Genomic DNA, 15,739 nt, shown 5'->3' with positions numbered 1-15,739 from the left:
CCATCTATGCCTTATATCACTGCCTGCAACGGTTGCTCAAATATTTGGACGACCCCCCAGCCATAAGACATATAGATTTAAAAAAAAGAGGAAGGAAGGAAGGAAGGAAGGAAGGAAGGAAGGAAGGAAGGAAGGAAGGAAGGAAGGAAGGAAGGAAGGAAGGAAGGAAGGGACTCTAGCATGGAAACCAGAGTAGACTTTTAGGAACCAAACAATTTTACAATAATCTCTACTTCAAATATGTATTTAGAACTTTAGTCCAGGGAGTATAAAAATAGAATTTAAAAAAAATGTATAGACCAACATCAAAGATTTAAACTTGACTGAAAAAACATCAGTTCTCTTATTTATTAGATATCAAAATACAAACATAGACATCTACTATATAAAAACTGACACACTATAAAGCAATTTATCCTTCAAATAATGGAAAGCAATGTCTTTTAGAGCTACAATGTCCGAAGAGTGCTCATCTGCATGTCCCCCTTTTGTTGTAATTTCTGTGACAAATACATGGCATTCTTCCAGCAAGGTTTACTAACATCCCTTTGGATGTAACTCCCTCATCATCATCCTCCTCCTGCTCTTTTCCCCTTATCCAGCTCCTGCTGGATCACGACATTTTTGGCACTTCTCCACCTTCCTCTCTCTCCTTCCACCATTTCATCCCAGCTCAGGTTTCTTCTTCTTATTGCTGCACTCCTCTTTATTGAATTGATCTGCCTAGTTCTAGGTCTCCCACCCACTTGCTCTCTTTCCATCAAACTTCATCTCCATCTTCTGGTTTGCTATTCTTTCCTCCTCCATCCTGTTTACATGTCCAAACCATCTTAGCAGTGGTGTGCACTGAACACCCCATCTACCCGGCGCTGCTGAGGTAAATTTTGTATTAACATTTCCTTATTATTATTTAGAATGCTTTTTATAGTTTAAAAAACTGCGAACATCTAAGCCAAACCAAGTACAGCTGACTCGACAATCTGTTTGCACTACCGCAGTTCAGCTTCTCCAGCGAGCCGAGTTTCCTTGCCGGCGCAAAAGAAAGCTATATACATACATTATCATTATAGACTGTTATGCCTTTTAGCATTCAGTCCGCAAGCATCTGTGAATTGATTAAACGCCGCCACAATCCTCGATTTGCAACTAGTGTTGTGGCCTCATTTAGTTCTATACCTCTTATCTTTAAATTGTTAGAAACTGAGTCTAACCATCGTCGTCTTGGTCTACCTCTACTTCTCTTACCCTCCACAGCAGAGTCCATTATTCTCATAGGTAACCTATCCTCCTCCATGTGCCTTACATGACCCCACCACCGAAGCCTGTTTATGCATACAGCTTCATCCATCGAATTCATTCCTAAATTAGCCTTTATCTCCTCATTCCGAGTACTGTCCTGCCATTGTTCCTACCAGTTTGTACCAGCAATCATTCTTGCTACTTTCATGTCTGTTACTTCTAATTTATGAATAAGATATTCTGAGTCCACCCAGCTTTCGCTCCCGTAAAGCAAAGTCGGTCTGAAAACAGACCGATGTAAAGATAGCTTCGTCTGGGAGCTGACTTCCTTCTTACAGAATACTGTTGATCGCAACTGCGAGCTCAATGCATTAGCTTTAAGACACCATGATTCAATCCCACTATATTACCATCCTGGGAGAACACACAACCTAAATACTTGTTCTAGCTTTCTATCACCAATCTGATATTCAATTCTGTTGAATTTCTTACCTACTGACATCAATTTAGTCTTCGAGAGGCTAATTTTCATACCATACTCATTGCACCTATATTCAAGTTCCAAGATATTAGACCGCAGGCTTTCGGCACAATCTGCCATTAAGACCAAGTCGTCAGCATAGGCCAGACTGCTTACTATTTTTGCACCTAACTGAATCCTTCCCTGCCATTTTATACCTTTCAGCAGATGATCCATGTAAACTACGAACAGCAAAGGTGAAAGATTACAGCCTTGTCTAACCCCTGTAAGTACCCTGAACCAAGAACTCATTCTACCATCAATTCTCACTGAAGCCCAATTGTCAACATAAATACCTTTGATTGATTTTAATAATCTACCTTTAATTCCATAGTCCCCCAGTATGGCGAACATCTTTTCCCTCGGTACCCTGTCATATGCTTTCTCTAGATCTACGAAACAAACAACTGCCAATTCCTCTTGTAGCATTTTTCAATTACCTGGCGCATACTGAAAATCTGATCCTGACAGCCTCTCTGTGGTCTGAAACCACACTGGGTTTCATCCAACTTCCTCTCAACGACTGATCGCACCCTCCCTTCCAAGATGCCAGTGAATACTTTGCCTGGTATACTAATCAACGAGATACCTCGATAGTTGATGCAATCTTTCCTATTCCCTTGCTTATAGATAGGTACAATTACTGCTTTTGTCTAATCTGAAGGTACCTTATCAACACTCCATGCTAATTTTATTACTCTATGAAGCCATTTCATCCCTGCCTTCCAACTATACTTCACCATTTCGGGTCTAATTTCATCTATTCCTGTTGCTTTATGACAATGGAGTTTATTTACCATCCTTTCCACTACCTCAAGCATAATTTCACCAACATCATTTTCCTCCTCCCCATGAGCTTGGCTGTTTGCAACACCACCAGGATGATTTCCTTTTACATTGAGAAGATGTTCAAAATATTCCCTCCACCTCTCCAGTGATTCCCTGGGATCTATTATGAGTTCACCTGATTTACTCAAAACACTGTTCATTTCCTTTTTCCCTCCCTTCCTAAGATTCTTTATTACGGTCCAGAAAGGTTTCCCTTCTTCTTGACCTAGGCTTTCCAGGTTGTTACCACAATCTTCCCATGACTTCTTTTTGGATTCAACAACTATTTGTTTCGCTCTGTTTCTTTCATCTACGTACAAATCCCCGTCTGCCTCTGCCCTTGTTGGGAGCCATTTCTGGTAAGCCTTCTTTTTACGTTTACAGGCTGCTCTCACTTCATCATTCCACCAAGATGTTCGCCTTTTCCCATCTTTACACACGGTTGTTCCTAGGCATTCCCTTGCTGTTTCTACTACAGCATCCCTGTATGCCACCCATTCACTTTCTATACCCTGAACCTGCTTACTGTCCACTGTTTGAAATTTCTCACTAATTATATCCATGTACTTCTGTCTAATTTCCTCATCCTGGAGATTGTCTACCCTTATTCGTTTGCAGACAGATTTCACTTTCTCTATCCTAGGCCTAGAGATACTTAGTTCACTACAGATCAGATAGTGGTCTGTATCATCGAAAAATCTACGGATAGCTTGTACATTCCTAACAGATTTCCTGAATTCGAAGTCTGTTAAGATATAGTCTATTATGGATCTGGTACCCCTAGCCTCTTATGTGTAGCGGTGAATAGCCTTATGCTTGAAGAATGTATTCGTAACAGCTAAACCCGTACTAGCACAAAAGTCCAGCAAACGCTTCCCATTCCCATTAGCTTCCATATCTTCCCCACATTTACCAATCACCCTTTGATATCCTTCAGTTCTATTTCCAACTCTCGCATTGAAATCGCCCATTACGACTATTCTATCCTTGCTGTTGACCCTGACCACGATGTTACACAATGCTTCATAAAACTTGTCAACTTCATCCTCATCTGCACCCTCACATGGTGAATACACGGGCACAATTCTAGTCCTAATTCCTCCAACTGAGTCTACCCACATCATTCGCTCATTTACGTGCCTAACAGAAACTATGTTGCGTGCAATGGTATTCCTGATAAAGAGCCCTACCCCAGACTCTGCCCTTCCCTTTCTAACACCCGTCAAGTACACTTTATAATCTCTCTCTTCCTCGTTATCTCCCCTTACCCGAATATCACTTACTCGTAACACATCCAAATGCATCCTCTTTGCTGACTCAGCCAGTTCTACTTTCTTTCTTCCATAAGCCCCATTAATACTGATAGCTCCCCATCGAATTCCATTTCGTTCGCCAAGTTGTTTCCAAGGAGTCCCTCGCCTGTCAAATGGGAGTGGGACTCCTTTACTCCCATAGGTCCGAGGCTTGCTTAAAGTGTTCTGAGCTCGGTAAATTCATGAACAGGATGCTACCCTACTTGCACATAGTCCAAGTGAGGATCTCTCCTCTATCGGGTAATGGACCACCGGTGAATTGTATAGTCCTATCCGCCTGAGCACAAGGAGGGCCATGACTCAGAATATGTCCGAGATGCCCACTCCCATTCCATAGCAACTGGTATCCCGACTCTCAGGACCACCGACTATGCCACTCAGCCGTTGCCCATGGTTCACGAACTAGGACGTGACTATAGTGACCCACAAACATATTGAAAGCAAAAGAAAGCTACCCCAGCAAAATTTAAGTTGCTTGGTTGACGCATGCACTTGAAGTTTCCTTGTCCTGGGAGCGGGGCGGAACTGTGGGCCCTCCCCCAACAGCAATTTATGGCGACAGGCCAGCTAGCTTAGGTAAGGGGTGTTAGTTTTAATACTTGACACTCAAAGTCTTCAGGGCCACACACTAGTGACTACACGAAAAATATCAACATGTTAACAGTATAATCACTAGCACATCAGCTTGCTAATAAAAACAGAGCCAGTTTATGAAATCAATTGTAATATAGAAGAATATATTTTATTTTTGGATTTCGGCATGTATAAAAAATAGAGCAATTCATTGATGGCACGTGTAGAGTATGTTTTCCAATAGCTGCAAAATTTTATTTAGGTTGCCCAGCATGAACACAGAGCTAAGAGCAAAGTAATTGGTTGTCTGTGATAGTGGAATATAGTGAATTTTTGTAGTGTTCCTCTTCGATTATAGGTGAGGTTTCACGAGTTCTGTGGCACTGTTCATGAATATAACGTGTTATACGTCGTAACGAATATTTTCCCTAGTTTGTCGTTTATGCACATACACTCAGTGAAATTATAAAACTTCAGTGACGGTAAAATACCAGTTAAATTTTGCTGATTCAGTTCAGGTTAGGTTTTTTAAGTTAAAAACAAATATTCAGTCCCAGTGCAATTTTGGAAAAACCTTGAGTGTATTGTCAGAAAGTATCACCGGGTGAAACTGTAAGTACGTTGTTTAAAATGTGCTATAGATTAAGTTATAATGGTGTCGTCACTGCCGTGAATATTAATTCGGAAATATGTGGGAATGTGTGGTTGAAAATATTTTTGAAAGGCCTTTCTTAGGTAGGCCTTTCCACAAAAAATGCAGCCTTATAAAATCGTAATGTTGACTTTAGAAAGTGTAGTGGGGCTACGATTTCTTGTATTCAGAAAACATTTTCTTTTGCACCGGGGTAATTTACATGATCACTGCACGCCACTGCATCTTAGTTTACTCCTATGAATTCTCTCATTTAGGTTTTCCATTCCAACCTTCTTTCTGACATCTTTGTTTTTCAATTTTTCCTGGTCTTTCATATCATACTTCTTAGATATTTCATTTTGCTGGTTTGAATAGTACACAGTGCATAGTACATTTTGTATATTATACAGTTCCCTATGCTTGCAAAGGGCATTGCCAAAGATCTTCACAACTGTCGACAGAAGGCGGTTTTGCCTTATGGTGGACGTCACCCGCAATAAATCCATGGGTGATAAATTAGGAGACTAAAGGGGCCAGGTCATTACTTTTAAAACTTCTCATGATAATTCTTTGTTCTTGCATATTTCTTGGACAGCTTGGAAGTGTTTCGTCTGTCATCCTGCTAGTGAACGAACCCTCTTCCAGTAAGTTGAGTTCAAGATTGTACTGCACTGCTTGGTAAAATGTGATGGTACTGCTCCTTCTGAAGATTCCCTCCACTCTCACCACGTCTCCTACCTTACTGTAACTAATACAACCCCACAGCATAACGCTACCACCTCTGTGCTTCACAGTTTGTGTTAGGCAGCCTTTAAACATCCTTTCCGCTGGATGACAATGGACAAACTGACAAAAATTTGATACAATCTTCTCAAATTTTGATATGATCAGTCCATAGCACATGTTCCCACTGGTCAGAGGTCCAATCCTTGTGTTGTCTGGCCTACTGAAGTCTCGGAGATTAATGTCAGCATGTTAAAAGAGGTTCTTTTTCACCAGATACACGTCCACAAAACCCAACATCATATAAATAATATTTCAATGTCAACACACACTGCTTGTTCTCTAGTTCTGTAGATTTCAGCACAGAAGTCCATTGCTGTAAGCCTTCTTTTATGCTTGCTTCAGGCCCCACAATGTACTGTATCTATTTCTATGTACTTAATCTTTGTGAGTGCTCGACTCTTGTCTTTGCTTCAAAGCAGAGTGATTGAAAAATTCAGGAATCCCTAATTTTACAGCAATCTTTCGGTCTGACCACCCAACCGTCTCGTAGTCACATGCCATAGAACGCTTTTCTTCATTTATGCTGGATTTTGTTTTCCTGCAGTGAGTTTCTATCCTGCAAAAATTGAAGCAATACTGAGAAGTCAATGTTGGAAAACAGTCTAAACCAACGGATATTCTAAAAGGAGGGAACGTAGTTTGCATTATAGCTAACAATTAAATGGTGTATGGCTTTTAGTGCCGGGAGTGTCCGAGGACAAGTTTGGCTCGCCATATGCAGGTCTTTTGATCTGACACCCATAGGTGCTCTGCACGTTGTGATGAGGATGAAATGATGAAGACGACACATACACCCAATCCCCGTGCCAGGGGAATTAATAAATTATGATTAAAATTCCTGACTCTGCCGGGAATCGAACCCGGGACCCCTGAGACCAAAGGCGAGCACGCTAACCACTTAGTCATGGAGCTGGACTACAACTAACAGGCGATTTCAACAACAAGACAACAGTGTCTTTTAAGGTTCATACAGGCTTTGGTGTAGCAACATAACAGAATCCAGGCTGATGCTTGGTTAGGGTGACCAGATTACAACCTTGGAAAGAAGGGACTCTTAGACTGCAGTTGATTATTAAGCCCTATTTAATATGAGAATATCTTAACACGAGTCACAGACCTCCCAAAGAGAACCGTTTATTTCTAGAAAACAAGTACTGATTATTATTATTACTACTGTTATTGTTCAAAATGGAAGAGACCCAATTCCACTACATCAAGTGTTGCAAAAAAAAAAAAGTTTATTTTTTTCTAGTGGCTTTACGTCACACCGACACAGATAGTTGCGATGATGGGATAGGAAAGGCCTAGGAGTTGGAAGGAAGCGGCCGTGGCTTTAATTAAGGTACAGCCCCAGTTTTTGCCTGGTGTGAAAATGGGAAACCACGGAAAACCATCATCAGGGCTGCCGACAGTGGGATTCAAACCCACTATCTCCCGGATGAAAGCTCACAGCTGCGCGCCCCTAACCGCACAGCCAACTCGCCCGGTACCATGTTTACTAAGCAGGATTGTAGGTTGCCATTTTTACATTTTATATAATGTGCCTGTCTCACTGGTTTGTTACATTTTGCGCCAACCAAAACTCTAATTACTTTACACAATGAGAAATATACATCAGAGCATCGTGATAGACATATGAAATTTTAACATTATGTTTTGAAATATATGGGACGGTTGACGAAGAAACAGGACAACATATTTCTTTTGCCGGGACAATGGAACAATTAGAGAACTAAGGGACAATAATGTAAAATAAGGGACGTCTGGTCACCCTATACTAGGTACACGCAAGCTGACGATTATATTAAAAGTATCGCACTCCAGATATCTACAATGAACCTAAATAACCATGAAATATATTATTTTAGTGTGTAATAGATCGTAATGGACAAATATCAGCAGCCGGAAATGAATCAGAAATCAAATAAAGCTCAATGAAATATATTCCTGAATTTAGAGAGAATTTCAGAGGTGAGTTTGAACTTTTTGATGCCAGTGTGTATAACATAAACAACAAAATCTACAATTTTATAAGATATAAAGCTAAGGTCAATGGGCAAATTTTTCAGAATTCCAAGATCCAAGTATTAAAGAAAAGGGCTGTTCATTATCAAACCCCATTAGGACTAGAGCCCAGAAACACAGTTATGACCACCATTGCAATCATGAGGAACAAATTCTAATTATATATATTTCTGATAAGAATGCAGATCAAACCCCTAAAAAATATAAGTTTAGCAATCGATAGTAAAGCATAAGGATCAGATTCAGGACTTAAAAATAATAGCAAAGATAAACTATCACAAACTATGTAAATATTGAATAACTAAAGAACAAAAATCGCTCAATGTGCCTCTGCAGGGTAGATTATGAAATACCCCAGAAGGAAAGCCACCATAATTACAACTATTTCCCAAGGGAAATGTAACTATGTATTCTGAAAAATTCACACAAAGGGGATAATTATACAGTAAAATTAATGTACTGTTTGTTGTTGTAATCATTCTTTTCTCTTAGGAAAGAAAGCAGACTGAAGGTCCATTCTGTCCTTTAAGGGGAGGTATGACTGAAATTTCAAATTACACAATTTTTAAGCTATAATAATGGAAATTTGGTCACATAAATACATACTGGTAAGCTGTATACTGAGTTTCATTCATTCAAGTCATATAGTTTTGAAGTTACATTGCTTTTTTAGAGTTTATTTTATGCACATTCAAAAATGCTCCACGTGACAATTTCAAGAGAAATGAACCAAAATTTTGCAGGAGTGTACTTTATGAATGTAAAAATGTAATAGCTATGTAATTTGTAATTCTCTTAAAAATATGTCAATACATTTTAAAAATCTTATTAGCCAGTTTTTTTCTCAAAGAAAGAGCACTACCCTAATTAAGCATGCAGAACACATTGTCAGGCACAGTGAATATAAAAAACTGATAGCAAGTTTTCACCTTGATATATAGTACGGCATATAAGAAGCAATCTCTATATTGCAAATGAACTGTTACAGTTGTTATTTAACATTTTAGAAATTTATATGGGGATTCAGCATTTATATACAATTACGAAGGCAATTTTAAAATATTATTTTCAATTTGAAGTACTGAAAATTTAGAAGAATACAAATTTTCAAAACGTATCTCCATCCTGTCTTTTAAATGGTCATGCAATACATAGGGCTGTTTTTGGCATTATAAATGGTGGATTGGAAAATAACATACAGTTTTCAGGTAGAGTTTGGACTGGGTTATTTTATTATACAAAAGAATAAAAATGTCATTTTCCAGCAAAATCCTTCAAATTTCAGTCATACTTTCCCTTAAATAGAGCGGACGGTCAGTACAGCTTCACCTTTATACAAACATGAGATATTAATCCTGAGAATGATTTGCTAATACTAAGACAATCTTCACAATGTAATTACAATCATACATCATAGAACAGAAACAAGAACACTCAACATATGACAATGCAAAGCATTACAGGGAGTGATCAGACAAGAAGGTTTGAAATGTGCAAGTAATGACAAATTCAATAAAACCTATCTTTAAGACAACATTCTAGTTTTGGTTACTCAAATTTATAGAGTATACAAGTCTTGCACATGGAATACATAACTTAAGTAAGCAATCAGATGGGCACTATCACAGAGTAAACAGAAAGAGAACAGTGAAACATCTGTCTGAAGACTCGGTGACCCTTAAGTTTGAGCCCATAGTGGATGGGCAATAACTCAGTCCTCAGCAAACAAGTATTTCAAGTTCAGGACAAAGTCCTACCTTAACCTTGGCTGACTGGTGGTGTGATGTTTCCGTCCATGGTACACAGTGATGAACGAGGTACAAGATACCTCAAATTACCGTATATACTGTGCCTGGGCAGCAGAAAGAGAAGGCCCGACGTAAAGAAAGAAAAATCAGCACAGGTTACGCCACCAGGAAGATCGAGAGAAGGCATCAGGTAACCAGGGGTAGTAGATCACATGAGCATATACTTCCATATACTTCGAAAGGTGAAAGTAAGCTAGTTCAAAATGCAAAGCACAGTTGCGGGACAGGATAGCACACGATGCAGATGGTATGGTATGGTATGGTGATCGTACATAATTTTTCCTGGTAGATACTGGAGGTGATGCCAGATGCATGAAGTGACAGGTCGTGGGGAGTCCATTATAACGGTTCAGTTCAAAAATGTAAAGATGAATAAAAAAGTATGTTGTTTGCAAGGAAAACAAACTAGCAGTAATCTGTCCCTCTTCCGAACCATTGCATTTGCTCCTTGCCTACGACCATCCAAACTGTAAAGGATTTAGAAAGCACGTACACCACTATAAGAATGCATTTCAAATGACCTCATTTATGAGTACACAAGTATCAAACGTGGATTTGTGCTGGTATTTAAGGTACAATGACAAGTATACCACTGGCCCGGCAGTCTGTATCCTTGTGACCCTAATGACCACAAATTCGTACTGATTTAAGTATTTCATTTTGGAAACACAAGCTTCAACAAGTTCTTCGTAATTCCTCTGTGAGGTCTATGCAAGAAATATTGCATTGCCACAATAATTACGTTCCTTTGTTCAGTCTGTACAATTGCCACGCATTTTGTTCACACACATCAATACAGTGAGCTACAAGTGGATAATACCATTTCTTTCCACGATGGAAATCCTGTAGAGGCTTACATTCTGGTTACCCTTGTCCACTCCTCCTATTCCAGAGTTGTACTCATGAGAGACGTGGGGTTGTTTGAAAGAGATTCTTTTCTTCTCTTTATGAGAAAATCTAGTTACTGTGTGAAGTGGTGTAACAGGTGATGAATTCGAAGCAATGGTCACAACAATTTTGACATTCCATCTTTCAAATATGATATCTTTATTCTGAGTCACTTTGTAGTTATAAGATCTAGGCAACTTCTTGATTTCATCTTTACTCAAAAGGGGACATTAATTGGAAGTGCGATTTTCCCTAATTGTTCCTGTAGCTCGTATGCCTCTTGGAGATATTTCTTCCAACAAAGCTAATGCAGGGTAGTCAAGCAGCAGGGAAACCTTTCTGGACACTAATAAAGAATCTTAGGAAGGGAGGGAAAAAGGAAATGAACAGTGTTTTGAGTAATTCAGGTGAACTCATAATAGATCCTAAGGAATCACTGGAGAGGTGGAGGGAATATTTTGAACATCTTCTCAATGTAAAAGGAAATCATCCTGGTGGTGTTGCGAACAGGCAAGTAAGGATCTGCGACAACCTTTGATTTTGTTTTCTTCCGTATTTCCTAATATTGCAATAATAAGAACTTAGTATATTTATCTTGTATTATTTTGTGTGACAAAATATTTTACTGAAAATTTAATCGGTGTGTTGAAAGTTCAATTTTTGTCAGCCGATTTCATTTGTACTGTGTATCATCGCTGTGACATTAAAAGCATTTCCCCCATGTTTTTTAAAACTCACGTGTCGTACAATCAGCCGTTGTTGCGGCAGCAACATCATTTCGTGCGCCATTGCAGTGTGACCAACATTATGCGCAGCTGTCACGTGCAACCTTACACCGGCCCACCTACAATACTGGTACATATTATTAGTGGTCAAGAAAAGTTGCCGAAATGAGTCATTTGCATTTCAGTTCTTAAGATAATTACGTACTGTGGTAAAGAATATGATTCTCACAGGATTCATTTGTGGGGGTAATTACAAACTGTTAGGAAAATTAACAACAAAGCTAACATTTGTCATTAACATTCATACTCTAATTTACTGAAAGTGTTTGAGGATCAGATCTGCGTGGATATAAAATGAAAGTACATCTGAGTAATCACATTTCACTCACCTGATTTGCTTTGTTGCAAATATCACTCACTTCCCAACGGTTTAAACATATCTGCAGTTTTTTCAATGGAGTACTTTTTCCTTTCTTATCACGCACAGATTGAACACATTTCATCAACTTCACAGGGACTTTGGGTTTAACACCATTTCTAACTGTTGCACTTTTCGAGACTTTTGTTTTCCGTTCTGGCAACTCCAGTTTAACTTCTTCTGAACATATCACCTTCTTACTCAGCCTATCACTTGTCCTATCTCCGTTTAAAACTCCTTTACTTAAACCACTAACACCGCTAGTTTTTGTAACCACATTGGAAACTTTTCTTTTTTTAAATTTACTTTTGATATTCCCATTCGGTGAATCACAATGAGTCAATATTACTTCGCTTCTTTTTAATTTTGTTGAAGTACCTTCAAATTCAATATCACTGTCTCCTCCACCATGTTTTCTCTTCTTGCTTTCACTCTGCTCCATCTCTTCATTCTTCAGACTTTCCTCAAATAACATGAGGCTCTTAGCAGCATCCCACAGCTCACTCTTCTTAGCTCTCATTCTTTTCTTTAGAAGTACACCCTCTGGGACTTTTAACTTAAATGCAAGTGGGTAAGTCCCTCTTGCCATATCAGAAAACCTGAAACAGAATATCAAAATTTAATAACCCATTAAAATTAAAATACCAAATGATACAGTGTACCATCAAATCAGTACCGAATTACTGAAAAAATTACACTATTTTCTTTACAGTGACAAATATTCCCAACTTTTTTACCATAACTGAAACCAAACATTTTTGAGGAATGTGACCATGTATCCACCTCTAGATTTTTTTTAAGAGTAAATGGGAGGAAAGAGACAGTGTAGCCTATTTGTAGAGCCACAAGAGAAATTTGAGCTGACACCATGCCTACATTTTTTGAAGCATCAGTCCATGAGGCAGAACTCTCACATCCTATACAACAGTCTTCAACTGAACCTAACATGGATTGGAAATCCTCTAGCATTAATAAAGTCAGCTTGTAGGATTGGTAAGGCTGGATAGATATCGTAATATATTAACCAGAATTTGACAAATTTGGATAGGACTAACAAGGAACATTTGCTAAGTGCTTGGTGAGTATTTATCTCCTCTTTTATAAATGGGCAAAAATGGTCCACTAGATGGCAGTAATGTAAGTTTTAGCTGCCCATAGTGACTCCTTTGCTACAGATAAGCAGTTAGAGGTAATATTGAGTACAGCAGCAAACTGTTGTGGCAATGCACTAGAACACTATTCTGTTCGGCTCCAAAGTAGCTGTTTACATTTATGAGCGTAAACTGAGTGAAATCTTGAGATTGTGAATTTGCGTTTGTATCTTGCACGTAAGATGGAGGATTAACACCATATTGAGTTACAGTCTTCATCACATCAAGTACATGCGGAGGAAAGAGAAAGAACTGTAAACACTATTTTCAATTTGATCAAGAAACATGAAATCCTGGAGGATGAAGAACTGGTGCAAATGCCTTCCTATGAAACTTGATGTCAAGTCTGTTTATGAGTCTTTGAACGATGATTTAATTAAGACTATTGTACATTCCTTTTGATTATGTCAAGGTCATTGAAGCTATAAAACAAAGGGGTGTGCTATTTCACTGTTAGCAGTGAATAGTGTGGAACAAAAATGGATGCTATGCTGCTGGAACATTAAAAAGATAAGATGCAAATCTAACCGTAAATGTCGAGAAGATCATACTTTAATCAGGTACAAGCCGAGAAATAACATCTAGAAGGCGGTGAAAAAGAATGAAAGATAGAATATTGTTACAAAATTATTATTTAAAGAAAATTAATTCGAGAAGGAACCAAAGCAAGCAGATCGCTACGATATATATTAATTTGGAAAGGAGACAACATTCATAAAATGTTTTAATTGAGAAGAAATAGAAATATACAGCAGGGAAATTGTGCAAGACAACGGAAATATCGCATACTTGCAAATTAATAAATTGAAATAGAACAACTGGTCAGAATCGTTACGTAACCAGCTACGCCACGAGATAACAAGTGAAAGAAATACGCAGCATCATAACTTGCTCGCAAGAAGAGAAGAAATACTACAGCAGTTCAGAAACAACTATAGGAAATTAAATCACAGTATAATTGAAATCTTTATAGCCATATTAGTAGTCTGCAAGACATTAGCACGATTCAATTGAAAGAAGCATTAGTATCAATATATTTCTAAATCATAGAAGGCTTTGTACACTAAGATGATGAAACTGACCATCTTAATCTATATTTCTGTTCTAACTGCGTAAGAAATGGCCAGCATCATGTGCTAAAAAGACCGAGGCGAGGCTGTCTGGAGACAGGGACTTGAAGACGACAAACCTATTCCCAGATGACGGAGGAGGAGGAGAGACCTACCCAGACGTTTCCCCAAAGACTAACACAATGTTACAGTCGTATTGACGACATGTCCTAAGCATTTGGACACACAGCAGCGAGGGGAAACAGGAAGAGAAGTTTATTAAAATATTATTACCGTAAGTAATTTAAATAAAATGTTTTTGAGAAGTGCCATTTTCTATTTGTATGAAATATGTATGTGCAGTGCTGTCATGAATTTATATTCAAGAGAAGTGATGTTACATGTGGAAAGGCGATTGATTTAACAATATAGACGTTATTAGGTAGTCATCTGACCAAAAATGACAAGTTCTTCGAGTTAGGATATATTTAACCAGTGATAACCGAGTCATGCGTTCGTAATGCTATTAATATTAAATAAAGAGGTTAACTTACTTCAGCTGTTGATATCATACAACATTGTGGTTAGTGTTATATTGGGATATTATACTACGAAATGAAGGTAATGCCATATACAGGTTATATCAAGGTCATAGGAAGACATATGAAGAATTTGAGAGGAATCTGAAGAAAATTACGAAGGAAATGGAATATATAAGTGGATGAATAATAATTATGAAGTCATACGTGTCAAGTTAAGATAGATTATTGTGGTTATTGTAATTAAGGATGAGATATATGAGAGATGTGAAGCAGATGTATATGTGAAGAATGGTCGAGTGATAAGAATAATAATGATGGTGATGACTATTTGTTCATCGAGATTGGAGAGATGGATATATTTTATTGATGATGATAAGTTAGTTGACGCAATTTAAAGTTGAGAGTAGATGTATTCGATTCCATAATGCATATTAATCCTTCAGTATTCCATATATAACACTAAATACGATCCATGTAACTTGCATATTTTGATGAAATACCTGTAGATCATCAAAAACGAATCCATATAGGGAAGTTAAAATGAACTTAACTCAAATTATCCTGAATTCTTAACCACAAATGTGTTTATTCAAATAAATAGAGTTAGGAGGCTTGTTTGCTCATATTAAATGGAATCACTGAAGAGGTTCTCAGTAATTGAATGATAATGACATTGGTTATTAGAGTCTTCTTAGATGACAGACCCCAGAATTTCCAGAAATAACATTAAATAAGATGTCAGGAATAACTAGTAACATTGTGACAGATCACATCTACTAAATATAGTTGGCACTTAAATTAATCTTGGAAATTTATATTTATTTTTGATGAATGAGTTCAATAATGATCAGTAATGGTAGCTTTATTGCGAGAGTGATGTGATGATTCAATGACTTATCTTTTCGCCCTGATATATATGAATGTAGGGACATATATTTTGAAATACTCAATACACAAGGGAATGAGAGAACGAATGCTTTCCTTATATGAAGGTTAACAAACGTGATATAATTGTAATAATAAAATGTTGGATAGTTGCAGGCAAAACAAAAATGAAAACCTACAAATAGATTTGCAATGTATTGTGTACAAAATTAACTTTTTCCAGTCTCAGGGTTTATAGTAACTGGTCCAACGTCGAGGTCACCTCGACATTATTGTATGTTTTGTTCTATGTAAGAAGTTATTTATTGAAGTTCTCTGACCTGATTGAGGTCGATCGATATCCGTGATTTTTCTA

General features: G+C 37.9%; 1 protein-coding gene across 4 annotated transcripts in view; it reads right to left on the bottom strand.

Annotated features, from left to right (window-relative positions):
* Nnp-1 (Ribosomal RNA processing protein 1 homolog Nnp-1) overlaps positions 1–15,739 on the bottom strand; it is a 112,750-nt gene that overhangs the window by 42,324 nt on the left and 54,687 nt on the right. For all 4 annotated transcript variants that reach the window (XM_067135050.2, XM_067135053.2, XM_067135051.2 and 1 more), the window contains one exon: positions 11,729–12,356. In XM_067135050.2, the coding sequence (XP_066991151.2) occupies positions 11,729–12,356 (628 nt within the window). The remainder of the gene's footprint in view (positions 1–11,728; positions 12,357–15,739) is intronic.

Source organism: Anabrus simplex, chromosome 1 (genome assembly GCF_040414725.1).
Source record: "Anabrus simplex isolate iqAnaSimp1 chromosome 1, ASM4041472v1, whole genome shotgun sequence".
In the NCBI taxonomy this organism is placed as follows: domain Eukaryota; kingdom Metazoa; phylum Arthropoda; class Insecta; order Orthoptera; family Tettigoniidae; genus Anabrus; species Anabrus simplex.
Note: the sequence above shows the minus strand (reverse complement) of the source record. Positions and strands in the feature narration are given on the sequence as shown.